The 13,508-nt window shown below is 41.3% G+C and overlaps 1 protein-coding gene across 10 annotated transcripts in view; it reads right to left on the bottom strand.

The window, feature by feature from the left end:
- Positions 1 to 13,508, bottom strand: part of ATE1 (arginyltransferase 1) — a 101,569-nt gene that overhangs the window by 53,810 nt on the left and 34,251 nt on the right. For all 10 annotated transcript variants that reach the window (XM_037497277.2, XM_037497281.2, XM_037497282.2 and 7 more), the window contains 2 exons: positions 8,911 to 9,092; positions 4,141 to 4,240 (listed from right to left, as the gene is read on the bottom strand). In XM_037497277.2, coding sequence (XP_037353174.1) covers positions 4,141 to 4,240; positions 8,911 to 9,092 — 282 coding nt within the window. The remainder of the gene's footprint in view (positions 1 to 4,140; positions 4,241 to 8,910; positions 9,093 to 13,508) is intronic.

The raw sequence follows: 13,508 nt of genomic DNA, 5'->3' as shown, positions 1-13,508 counted from the left end.
GTCTGAAGTTTACTGAAATTCAAGTGAGAATAAATGCAGAACTTGGGCAAGTTAGCCATACTGAGCTTCAATTTTCTCCTCTGCAAGGAAACGCTCAGCACACATGACCCTTCAAGAAGCGCCTCTGATGTGGCAAAAGGCTACATACGACAATTTCAGAAACAGGAAATCTGTGATGAGCATGTGAATTTTTACCTCCCCATGCCTCTAGGAGGCATCAAAAAGCCCTTACTAACATCACTCTGTGGTAACTTTTCTACTGACTATGTCTAATTCATTGGACAGTTAACATCAAGAAAAGTAGATGCTGAATCAAAAACTCCAGTGTTTTGTTCTGTGCTGTGGGTAGGTGATGAGATCATCTGTGTTTCTTTCAGCCCAGCGGTAGCGAAGTCACCACCACGTGCACCCCAAGGCATCCCCCTGGGCTGTAGGACGGCAGTAAAATAACATTTGTTAATTTGTCTGGTCAGGAAACTTTGAAAAGCTCAGGAGCTTGGGGATTTCAGTAGCATGTGATTTTGCAGATACAGCTCTGTAAACTCCAGTTTTTTTGTAGGTACTTTTCTATCAGGAATGCCAAAGGCCTTCTTGTAGGCAAACTCGTGCAGAATTCCAGGGTCTGGCTGACCACCATCAAGCTGAGGCACAGAGTTTAAGAATGATTAATCACAGATGAATTACCCTTTTGTTTCCTTTCTGACATTTCAGAACCTTTCTGATGTTTCCACTATCTGATGTCTGGCCATGTCATGATACCAAAGCAGACTGCCTGCAACTGCTGTTTACTTTGGCCTGCACACAAGTCTGGATAAGGAATCCAGTCAAAACACCTTCAGATCACAGAACGGCCTTACAGCAGTACTGACAGGCCACACGGAGAAGAGAGTTTTAAAATTACACCTAACCCCATTTCTATGCAATCCAATTTTATGTTCAAATGAAATCATGGAGTTCTGAAATATATGGGAGACAGTCACAACAGGGAATATAAACTAAACTTTACATGCAAGTAACAAACATTCTGGGGCCTCCCTGGTGGCGCAGCAGTTGAGCGCTGGGTTGCGAAGCTGCCCGCAGCCTCTGCAGCGCCGGTTCGATCCCTGGCGCCCGGGTGAGGGTCCCACATGGCGCGCAGACCTCTCCTGCCGCCCGCTGCTCCCCTCAGCAGTATACTTCATCAGTCTGCCTGCTCTGCTCTCCCCTCTGGCTCTGGTGAATTCTCTCACCATCCCGCGCTTCTGACTGTACCCAGTGCTTGTATAAACAAATAAATCTTTAAAAAAAAAATTCTGAAAGCTTTTCAACAAGCTTTTAAAAACTTTTTTAAAAGTTAGCATATATAATAACACACACACATATAAACCACAGGCATGTATATAAACTATGTGATACACTTACAATTTAACAGTTCAGTCTTTAAAAATCCTGTGCAGGTGTCTGCACTCTGAACCCCTGGCACCCCAGGAAGCACCCCCAAGAGGAATCAGATCTAGCCTTAGAAGACAAATTACTGGCAAGAGTGACTTCCAGGCTGCAAAAGGATGGATGAGGAGTTTGCAAGTACAGAGGACTGGCAAGGGGAGGAGAAAAACAAGAAAACTTCTCTCAGGTGGGAAACCCCAGTCGAGAGACTACTCCATTAGTCTTCAAAATTCCAGGCCCCACATAAGGAACTGTAGATATGAACTTCTTCAATATGACTGGCAGCAAATTTAATAAACAAAAACCAGGCAGCTCTAAGGTGAGAAGTCACCTTCCCATTCATCACCAGGCTCTCACATGTGAAAAATAAGCTGGAGGCTGACTTCACATGGGATTCTCGTGAGCTTTAAAAATCAGATTCCTGGGCCTCCCCTGGTGGTGCAGTGGTTGAGCACTGGGCTGCGAAGCTGCCCGCAGCCTCTGCAGAGCCGGTTTGATCCCTGGCCACCAGTGAGGGTCCCACATAGCGCGACAGACCTCTCCTGCCGTGCCCGCTGCTCTCTTCAGCAGTGTATTTTGTCAGTCTGCCTGCCCTGCTCCCCGCTCTGGCTCTGGTGGATTCTCTCACCCTCCCGCGCTTCTGACTGTACCCAGTGCTTGTATAAATAAATAAATAAATAAATAAATAAATCTTTTAAAAAAAAAAATCAGATTCCCATGTACAAAATCAATTATTCAAAATCTCTGAAAGAGGGCCCTCAAGCATTTTCAGAAAGCTGCTCAGGTCATCCAAAGTACAGCCAAACTGAGGACAGCAGCGACTCAAAAGCTAAGCAACTCTGCCCCAGCTGTTGCTTTCCTGAAATGACCCTAGATCTCCTCCCCCACTACCTCTGTCATTCAAATCTTCACCTAAACATGACTCCTCAGAGGACCTCCCTAGACCAAACCTAAAGCAGTCAGACCCAGTTAATATTTGGCACCTCTCGGGACATTTCTTTATTAATACACTGTTATGTCCTTATGAAAATGGAAGTTCCATGAGACCTGAATTTGCTGGTCTTTATGATCTTATCTATATCGTTAGGGATCAAAAAACTGAAGAGACTCATCAACCAAATACAACGTATGGACCTTGTTTAGGTACTAAGTCCAACAAACTAACTATAGAAATATTACGACTGGGGAAATAAAAGCACTGACTGGATCTAACAATACGTTTATATTAATACTTTTGAAGTGTGATAGCAAGACTGTAATCATGTGCTCTTATTGTTTAGAAATACACTAAAATACTTAGAGATGAAATGACAACCTGAATTAGTTCCAAAATAATTCCAAAGACGGCGGTGGTGGGAATAAGGGGTGAAGGAACAGATGAAGTAAAATGTACTGATAATTGCTAGATCTGGGTGATGGGCACAAGGGGTTCAATTACACTTTTCAATATGGCATGTTTTTAAATTTCCCATAATTGAAAAAAAACATAATTTATGCATACGAATATATTTTTAAATGTATTAAATATATTCCTTTACACATGCCATGCCCTCGGCTCCAAAACTATCAATGACTCCCAGCTGACTGGAGTGCTCAAGGTCCTCCCCAGCTCTTTGGTTAGTCCTGCTTATGTGAACACGTCACAGGCGCTGTCTCCCAGGAATCCCTTCACATGCTCCTCCTTGAAACACGCGTCCCCTCACGCCACCATACCTCTCGGACCTCTCCTGCTTAGGCCCCTTCCTCTTCCACACCTGCGTAGCAAACCCCACCACCTCCAGGTCACTTACCAGACCACAGTAGAATCTGGTTTTATAAAAGGAAAATGCCCCCAATCTTCACCTAGATTCAAGTTTTAAGTGGAAGAGTCATGCTTATATTCTTATGCATCTTTAGAGCTTACAGCTGTGCCCTAAGCAGAACAGGCTTGGTGGTTGTTACTCGGGAGGGAGGGACTCAGGAAACCTGCTCCTTTATACTGCTTCTGCCCACTCCAGCTTTTACAGTGGGCTACTAACACTTTCATTAGAGAGAGTCATAAAAGGTAAAACCTTAAAAAAAAAAGGTTCTAAAACATACTTAAATCTCCCAGTAATCTGAGGAATTACAAAGTATGAGCATTACACACCACAGAAAGCTTGATTTCTGAGACAGCAAATAGGTTTCCTTAATTCATCCCCACTTCAAAGGTCCAAATCCTGTGCCCTGAGATAAAAAAATCAAACTAAAGATTCATATTTCTATAATGAAATCCTTATAAACATTTGCAAATATTATATTGTCAAAAAGATAGCTTCCTGCTTATGAAGAGCCCCACTTTTTCTGGACTGTTTTGGGGACCAAAGGAAACAAAACTAAACCTGAATGGGGGAGAAAGAATGGATAAGGATGTACCCAGAGAAGGTAGATTCCCTTACGGCTGTACTGTGCTACCCCAAGTGAGCAGGGTCCTACAGAAAGTTCCTGAGTATATCTGAGATTTCTATAAATTCGATTAATTTCTATAGATTAACCAAATATTAAGTGCCCATGTGTCAGGCACAGCTCTAGGCAGTGAATGAACTAGATCCTATGACAAGTTTATGACACTGAAAAATAAATTATGATTTACACTGAAAACACACAAGCCAGTTAAACTAAAATGAGGAGAAACTATGAAAGCACTAATTTTCATCACACAAATATATAGCAGACACGTGTGAAAATAAACTTTACCTTGTATTTCATCTTGGGACATGAATGAATGTAGAAACCCATGTAATAATAGCTGAGCTGAGATGCCTCCTCATGAAGTTGCCTCGTAAAAGCAATTTCTCTGTCAAAAGAAGAATGAAGCCAGTCAGTTAATTCCAGTTCCAATATTCAAAGAACTATGTAATTGGATGACAAAATTTAATATTAAGCTATAAAAAAGATCCATGTATCCAATGAAAAATAATTTTTAAAACACTGTAAGATGATTGTTAATATAGAGACACACACACACATACACAAAAACCCGCTAATTTATTTTGAGAAAATGCATCTAAATACTTTATAGTAGTTGACCCAAAATTCAAATACCATAAAATTAAAGAGATCTAATTAATATAATATTGTTATTGTTACTCATTACCCCTGCGAAGCTGCCCACAGCCTCTCTGCAGCGCCGGTTCAATCCCCGGCCGCCAACAAGGGTCCCACATGGCGAGACAGACCTCTCCTGCCACGCCCGCTGCTCCCCTCAGCAGTGTATTTCATCAGTCTGAAAGACTGGGTTTAGCAAGTTAAAAATGGTACAGCAAACTATGGAAAACTCAAAAGCCAAAAATTTCAGGGAAAATACTGTTATTATGACCATTCGCAATCAAACACTTTCAACTGAATAAGTCTTTCCTATGTCTATATGCTACTCTAATATTTATTTTCCCACAAAGAAGGGAAAATTATGCTAATCTCACCACTTTTTCTCTACTTGTTGGCACAGGTGAGAATTACTTGAACAAAGAAACTGTCAGCAAAGTTTATGCTTAAAATGGCTTGAATTTGTATGAGATAAATGTGGGCACAGAATTTCATCTTATTTGCCCAACTGAGTGACTGGTCATACTTGAGAGCTTAAAGCAAAGCTTCAGTACATTTCTAAAGTATGAGAAAAGTTGTTTGGTCTGTCTATGTTTCTTGAAGGTTTTCTTGACTTGTTATTTTTAAAAAATAACAATAGATCCTTGAAATTCAAGGAGAAAATTTATTTTTCAAGGAAATATCCTGCACATTTTGCAGTTCAAATTTTAACTGTTGAAGGGTTATTGCCCTAGAAATGTATCTTGACTTTCTTCCCTCCCTGCCTCTGATCCTCTCCCTCCTCCTCCCCCGCAGAATGTCTCTGATTTTAAATTGTCCATTTTTGCTTTGTTGTGTTTTGTACTGTTATTATTTTTTTACACTGATGTCTTACTGGGTTCCCCTATATTCCTGCTATAAGTGAAACCATCTGATATTTTTCTTTTTCCTTCTGGCTTATTTCACTGAGCATCACTCCTTCTAGCTCTGTCCACGTTGCTGCGAATGGCATGAGTTTATCTTTTTGATTGCTGAATAATATTCCACTGTGTATATATGCCACATCTTCTTGATCCAGTCATCTATTTTTGGGCATTTGGGTTGTTTCCAGGTTTTACCTATTGTAAATAGTGCTGCAATAAACATAGGGGTACAGGTGTTCTTTTCAATCACTGTTTTTGTGTCCTTTGGGTAGATCCCTAGGAGTTGAATTGCCGGGTCGTATGGTAGCTCCATTTTTAGTAGACTGAGGAACCTCCAGAGAGCTTTCCACAGTGGATGGACCAGTTTGCACTCCCACCAGCAATGTAGGAGCATTCCTTTTTCACCACATCCTCGCCAACATTTGTTGTTGCTTGTTTTTTTGATATGTGCCGTTCTTACTGGTGTAAGATGGTATCTCAGTGTGGTTTTGATTTGCATTTCCCTGATTATAAGGGATGTTGAACATTTTTTCACATGCCTGTTGGCCATTTGCATTTCCTCTTTGGAGAAACGTATTTTAAATTCTTCTACCCATTTCTTGACTGGATTATTTATTTTGTTTTTGTTGAGCCCTGTGAGTTCTTTGTATATCTTTGTGATCAGTCCCTTATCAGCTGAATGGAATGCAAAGATTTTTTCCCAATCAGTGGGGTGTCTTTCTGCTTTGGTTAATGTCTCTTGTGCTGTGCAGAAGCTTAAAAAGTATTTTTAACCCCAAGCAGACTATAAAAAATAAACCTTACTATTCCTAGAACTCATCCACTTTCAAGGTCCAAACAAACCCGGGACCACCAGCACTGACCAGGACAGCGCAGACGCTGTGGTCCTCCTCCAGCTTGTTCCGCTCGGCTCAGTTAGCTGCATTACTGCTCCCACAGTTGTTTAGGCCTCAAACCCATGAGTCATCCCTAACTGACCTTCTCTCATTCCTATGTTTAATCCACTAACAAGTCTAGGTGGTTCTATCTCCAAAATACAGCCTACATCTGACCACCTCTCACCATCTCCACTTCAGGTATTTTGGTCAAAGCCACCATAATGGCTTCCCTGGGGGACAGCAGTCGTCTCCTGACTGGTTTTCCTGTTTCCACTCTTGCTCCTCTGTAACCCCACAGAGCAGTCTCAGTAGCCTTTACAACATCGACCAGACCAGGTAAGTTCCCATACCTGTCACCCTCACCGGGGTTAGTGTCACTCTTGGGTGAAAGGCCCTCCCTCCTCCACTGCCCCCTCTTCACCAGCACCGCCTCTTCTGCACCCCTATGGCACTCATGCAACGCAGCCTTCCCTTTCCCAAGACCACCAGACCATCTTTCTCCTCATTCCTGCCACCTCAGGGCCCTGGGGCTGACATCTCTTTACATGAGCTTTTTACAGGACAGGCTCCTTATCTTCTTTCTTGGTGCCTCAAATGTCCCCTGTGTAGGGAGCTTTTCTGACCACCTTATATAAAAATGGCCAATCACCATGATTTTCTTTATATCAAGAAGCAACACAATATCTAAAATTAAGTTGATTTTCTAATTTGCTCTCTTCTCTGACAAAGCTGGAAGCCCTGTCTTACCCACGCCTGTGAATGGTGCCAGGACAGATTGTACTCAAACATCTGTAAAAGAAAATAATTCCTTCTCTAAAATTCATTTGCTAAAAAAATAAACATGTTCATGATCTCCAATCAAACATGTTTCAAATCCGCAAACTAGATTACATAAAAGTCTATACTGATTGTAGATGAAAATGTTAAAAATAACTCTATGCTGGTTGTATGACAAAATGAAAAAAGTGGAGGAACAATACCTGAATGGGCTTCACTGAAATACATTAAAATCAATAATGCAATTAGCAACTTGTAACCTAGTCTCCCCAATTTTGCATCGACGTCAATCTCCCAGCTGCCTTTCCCTATAAACTGGAAAACTACTATTCCCAAGAGCACTGAAGGGACGTCTCTCACTCTCACATGCACCTTTCACGCCACTTCCTCAAAGCTCCCTAGTTCTAGAAATTGCAAGAGATAGACAAGTCATGACTAGAAATCCTTCCAGTTTTGCTGGGAATTAGTTATTTACTATCTCAAATCAAATAGGATTTCTCTCAGCTTACTGAGCCATGAAATATTTCATACTTAGGCTGAGATTTATGATGAAAGATTAAATACTATTCTTCATATTCATCTGAGAAGTCTAGAAAAATCCATAGCTACACACTATAAAGTAATAGATATATAAAAATGAGACAAAACAGAAAATAGAAATATCCTCAAAGTACTGACTGATTCTGGTACAAATAAAATGTTATCTTTTCTGAAATAAACTTGTAAAGTAGAAAATGTGATGCTTTACACATCAGATCCCATTTCAACACTCTTACTGAGAGTCACAACTATGTTTAACTGTTTATACAAAACCCAATTAAACACAAAAGAATAAAAAACTATTACAAAGATAGTTAAGACATTACAGTCATTTTGTCATAATTTGGCATTGAAAACTAAGTTGAAAACTTTCAGGATTAAAAATTCCCAGATAGACAACTTCTTTTTATTATAGGCGACTGAAACACAAACACAAAAAAATCAGTAACAAAATTTTTTAAAGTGAAGTGGTGATTAAGGGAAATTACCAACTCTTCACTTCTACAATTTAAGTTAAAAAGCACACACACATCACTATAATCTCAAAGGATACTGTACCGTGACGCGAGCAGCTGACCCCGCACACGCAGACGGGGAAAGCGGGAAAATGACCCGGTGATAAAGGCGATACAAGAGTCTCAAGCTCGCAGACAAACAATAGAAACAGAATTCTTCACTCTCCTTCCTTCCACCCCCCTCCCTACACACCCCCCAAGGTGTAGGAATAAGAATATTTTCTTGGAGTAAGACCCCACTCATTTGAACAACACAGTAAGACACCTGAAAATATGTGTGTATGTCACATATGCCTTCCCAAGGCCCTAAAAAGGACATCATCTTTTGACGAGAGTCACAAAGCCAATGAGACCCTCAGGGACATCCCAGTCCTGTTCCACGCAGCTTATAAGACTGTATTTCTTCCAACAGACTCACACTGCTTTCATTCATTTACACCAGATTCATTCAGCCTTACCAAAATATGCACGTAAGGACAGTGAAGACAAGCAAAACAACAGTAATAACATTTAAGAAATGGTTTTGACAAGAGAACTTAAATAAGCACATAAACTAAATATGAAAAGCATCCCATGAATCCAGTAACTTCTGATACAGCTGTCTAGACGAACAAGCTAGGGAAATACCACCAGGCACTTGCCTCTGTTCCTAAAGCTGTATTTCTAAACACCAGCATCAAGAGACTAGGATAAAAACAAATTGTCAAGTGCTATCAAACAGGATTTCTATATTAGACGATGAGATATAATAAAATGAGCACTGATGTAAAGCACCACATGCCCTGCTACAGCACTCAGAAGCCAGCTTACCGTAGTGCAGAGTAGACACCCAAGGACAGAAATGAATAATCGGGATCGTAGTACAAATACACAGACGACACGCAGTAGGGGAGGATGTCGATCACCCCCACGGCAATGATCTTCCCGTCAAGCCAGTACTGCTGGTGAAAGGAGCCATAACCACAATCTGGCCCGTTAGCAGGATTCTCTGCCTGCAGAAAAGTAGCAGATGCAAATATGAATGCCTTGTCATTTTTACATTAAAAATCTTAATAATCAATTATACTTTTATTCAAATTAGTAAGTCCTAAAACTTCCTCTTTGCTGCCATCATCTGCCCTAGTCAGATCCTGCAAAACTTTTTACTTGTTAGAAAAACTGAGCAAACAAACAGAGAAATCAACTTAGGATTTTTTAATTTAATTGTTTTACTATTCGATAGTACGAAGTATAAGATTTACAAGAAAAGTAAGTAACATATTGAACTGTATTTTCCACACAAAAGTTGGAAAAGAAATGATATATAAGAGAAAGATAGAAAAGACAAAAGAAGGCTGGGTGAGAAAAGAACTGTCCACCTACTGTCCAGTCAGGCCCGCTAAGTGGCACTACCCCACACGGGTAAGGCGTGCGGTTCCACTACGTGTGGTAAGAAACAGTTTCTGAGTCAGCGCAAAGGGCTATGACATTTCCCCTTATTAGCCAAAGCACAGTAAAGTTATTTCTTATCATTACGTACTGTAACTCTAATCCCACAGAAGAAATAGAGATTTCTGAGTATAACCATCTTTCTGTAAAAATTAGCTGAGTGATATTCCTCATTTTAAAGTTCAACAGGATTTCAAATATAACTTATTAAACGAAAACTATATAATAAAGGTTATGAAGCAGCATAAAAATGCTTTGCTGGGAATGAATGGAAGTTAGAGATTAATTATTTAAGTGAATAAATACAAGACCTGTCTATGATTTTCCCACAGTTAAAATCACAGAGAATGTATACAGACAAAAGCTAGAAGGGAATGGAGAAAAATCAAAAGAGCAGACACACTAAATACTAAGACCAGAAACAAATTACAATATAGGAAATCTATAGAATATCTTTCATGAACATATATACAAAGAATCCTTATTAAAATATTATCAGATATAACAATATTTAGAAAGAACTCTACATCACAATGAAACAATTTATTCCAGTCATGCAAAGTTGGTTCAACATTAGAAAAGTAACATAAAAAGAAAAGCAATTAATGTAATCTACCACATCAACAAGCTAAAAGCAAACCATGATCTTATCAACTGATACAGAAAACACATTTGACAAAATTCAGTCATAGCTAAAAACTCAACAATGTTGTCAAACTATTTTAAATGATACATTTAAATAAGTTCTTTTCAAATATCCCTCGCATATTCAAGTCAGTAAAATACAGCAACATGAAAAGTATTTCAACACATGGTTCAAAGAAGTTTCTTGAAACTTGCTTTGCTATATTTTTCTTCCCAATGTGTTTTCTGACAAAATATAAATGATCAGCATACTGGTTTTGGTAAATCAGCAAATTCTATTTTTTTTAAATTAACTGTATCTGATTACAGTTCAACTTATAAAGGTAAAGGAAAAATAATAAATATATTCTTTGTGAGTCATAAATCCCACAGAAAAGAATCTGTCCTTTCAAAAGAATTAGCAAGACGATTTATTTATAGAAATGCTCAATGCAGTATTGTTGGTTCCAGTGAACTGGTGAATCACTACAACCAACATGCATGACCAGAGTACCCCACGCAGCCATGAACAAAGAACAATCTTTTTCTCTTGATGCCCTAATGTAGACAGATACTCAAAATCACTTTAATAAAAATAGGTTCAAAAATGATCCTGTTTTCATTATAAACAAACAGAAACAAAGAAAAATCTAACCAGTCAAAAGAAAAAAAACAGAAAACATGTGTTTACACACTTGGGCTAAGTGATTGAGCCCACTAAAAGGAACCCCGACTCCTTAGGTCAGAAGGAGTCACAGTAATTGTCCATGGGGCGCAACCCCACAGTAGTAGCGAGGGCACCCAAGTCACTGACCACTTCCTACTTGATGCCTTGAGAATCCTACTTTAACACCTGCAATTGTCACACTTCTTTCACCTCTTACTTAATCATTTAATCATTAACATGCATTAACTGGCTCCAACGTGGAAAGTGATACAAATACAAGCGATGCAGAAAAACACGGTGTAGGAAGGGCATGGTGGGACTTAGAAGAGCTCTTGGCCTTGGAGTCCCTTCTCCTTGGAAGAACTACTGAGTGCCCCAGAGAGGCTCTGATTATTGTCTGTACCTGTAGACATTCACTGTTTTAGACATTAAAAACAAAATCTTTTTTTTTAAGATTTTATCTATTCATGCATACAAGAACCGGGGTACAGGCCAGATGTGCAGGAGGGTGAGAGGATTCACCGGAGACAGAGCAGGGAACATAACAGTCAGATCGACAGAAGTATACTGCTGAGGGGAGCAGCGGGCAAGGCAGGAGAGGTCTGCCTCGCCATGTGGGTATCTTGCCAGCCAGCCGGGATTGAACCTGTGGTGCAGAGGCTGCGGACAGCTTCACAGTGCAGCGCTCAACCGCCTGCACCACCAGGGAGGCCCTGAAAATAAAATCTTGAAAAATGTGCATTTGCTAATTCAATTAAAATAATATTAAACCAAATACATGTTAACGTATTTTGTAAAACAAACAAACAAAAAAACCCCTGGTTTCCAAAACAACAAAATATTAGTGAGAAAAATGGTAGTTTTATACATTTTACAAATCTCTTTAATGCCTGGCTTAACAGAGGACAGCTGGATTCTCACATCTGCTTCTGTATTTAATTTGTTGCCATCATGCAGCCTCTGGAAAACACCCCCACACATGTGTGGAGAATGAGAGTGAAAGGACTAATAAGACAAGTTAAACCTGAGGATCCCCTAGAAAGACCTCAGGGGCCACCAGGAGCTGCAGGCCCACACTCTTGAGAACACTGATAAAAACATATTTTAAAATATAGGAAGAGGGCGTCCCCAGTGGCGCAGCAGTTGAGCACTGGGCTGTGAAGCTGCCCACAGCCTCTACAGCGTCAGTTCGAACCCCGGCTGCCATGAAGGGTCCCACATAGCACACACACCTCTCCTGCCACGCCCACTGCTCCCCTCAGCTGTGTCCTCCATCTGTCTGCCTGTTCTGCTACCTGCTCTGGCTCTGGTGAATTCTCTCACCCACCCGCGCTTCTGACTGTATCCAGGTACTTGTATAAATAAATAAATAAATAAACAAACAAACAATTTTTAAGAAAAAATAAAATAAAATGTAGGAAGAGGAAAAGCCCATGACGACAAAGGAAGATGCAGGCGACAGTGGCCTCGGCCCAGGGTTTGAGTCAGAGCATCTGGGCTGAGACCATCTCCACTGGATGCTTTCTGGCTATTTTACCTTAGCAAGACAGTTTCACTTCTTTTAAAAGTATCACTTTCTGTATTAAAAAAAAAATCTTTTTACCAATTTTTAGGAACCCTGTTTTCCATCAACTGCACTTCTATTTTCTGCTTAAGACCCTAGAAGAGCAGCTGTGGGCCCCTCAGCGCTTACTCCTGCATATTCAGTGGCCTGAGCAGTGGGAGCTGCCCTCAGGCCTTCAGTGGCAGGCCAAATGCTCCAGTCTTCCAGGGGAACTCTGGGTGGGCACACAGCGTGCCTGCTGCCACCAGCATTGAACAGCAGTAAGCCTGGGAGCTGGAGCTGTCTGTTCAGCCTGAATCCCTCCTTGACCCACCCTCTCAGCAGCGGCCTGCTCTTCCCTTCCCATCTCTTCATGGTCTGTAGACGCAGAGACCAGGCATGAACCCCCTGGACGCTCATGGGAGACAGTGCCAGCATGTGCACAACTTCCTGATTGCACCCACCACCCAAGAGGACCCCCCTCCTGTTGCAGGGACGGTGGCGTCCACAGCGCCCAGAGTCTGCTACACAGGGCAACCCTAGCAGGTTAACACAGATGCCTCTGTGAGAGGCTGGGGGTCAGTGCAGGGACGTCTCACCACCAAAGTGGTGGTTCCCAGAAAGCTGCCTGGATCTAGGTGGTGCAGGTTCCGGGTGAAGTGGCCAGCAGCAGGAGGGGCTCCAGTGGCCTCAGCAAACCTCAGCACAGCCACTGGCCTGTGATCTTGGTCAATGTGACACCAAATCAGGCAGGCTTCCAGTGGCATGAGCTGCCACTGAAGCTTCTCCCAGGTTCTCTTCAAATTCATGATGCAGATGCTACCACTTCTCCTTCCACAGACATACTGTTCCACTTGGAAGTCAAGGCAGATGGCACCAAGTGCGTTCCTGCTGCAAGGACTCTGAGGACATTGTCCTCCTTCATTTGCAGGACACCAATGGCTCCAGACACTACAAGTTTCCCTTTAAGTCACGACAGAACAAGTTAAGAACCCAGAACAAGGCCGTGTGCACCTCTCTCTGGGTAGCTGAAAGCTCTTTCTGCATTTTAAAACAGGAATCACACTGCTGCTCACCCTCAAAGGTGAGAAACAAATGACAAGTACAAAAAGAGGACTCCACAAGAAAATCTGGTCCGATGTCTAT

This window comes from Talpa occidentalis, unplaced genomic scaffold (genome assembly GCF_014898055.3).
Source record: "Talpa occidentalis isolate TD23 unplaced genomic scaffold, MPIMG_talOcc4v2.1 talOcc4.8, whole genome shotgun sequence".
Classification (NCBI taxonomy): Eukaryota; Metazoa; Chordata; class Mammalia; order Eulipotyphla; family Talpidae; genus Talpa; species Talpa occidentalis.
This window is presented reverse-complemented; position numbering and strand designations above follow the sequence as displayed.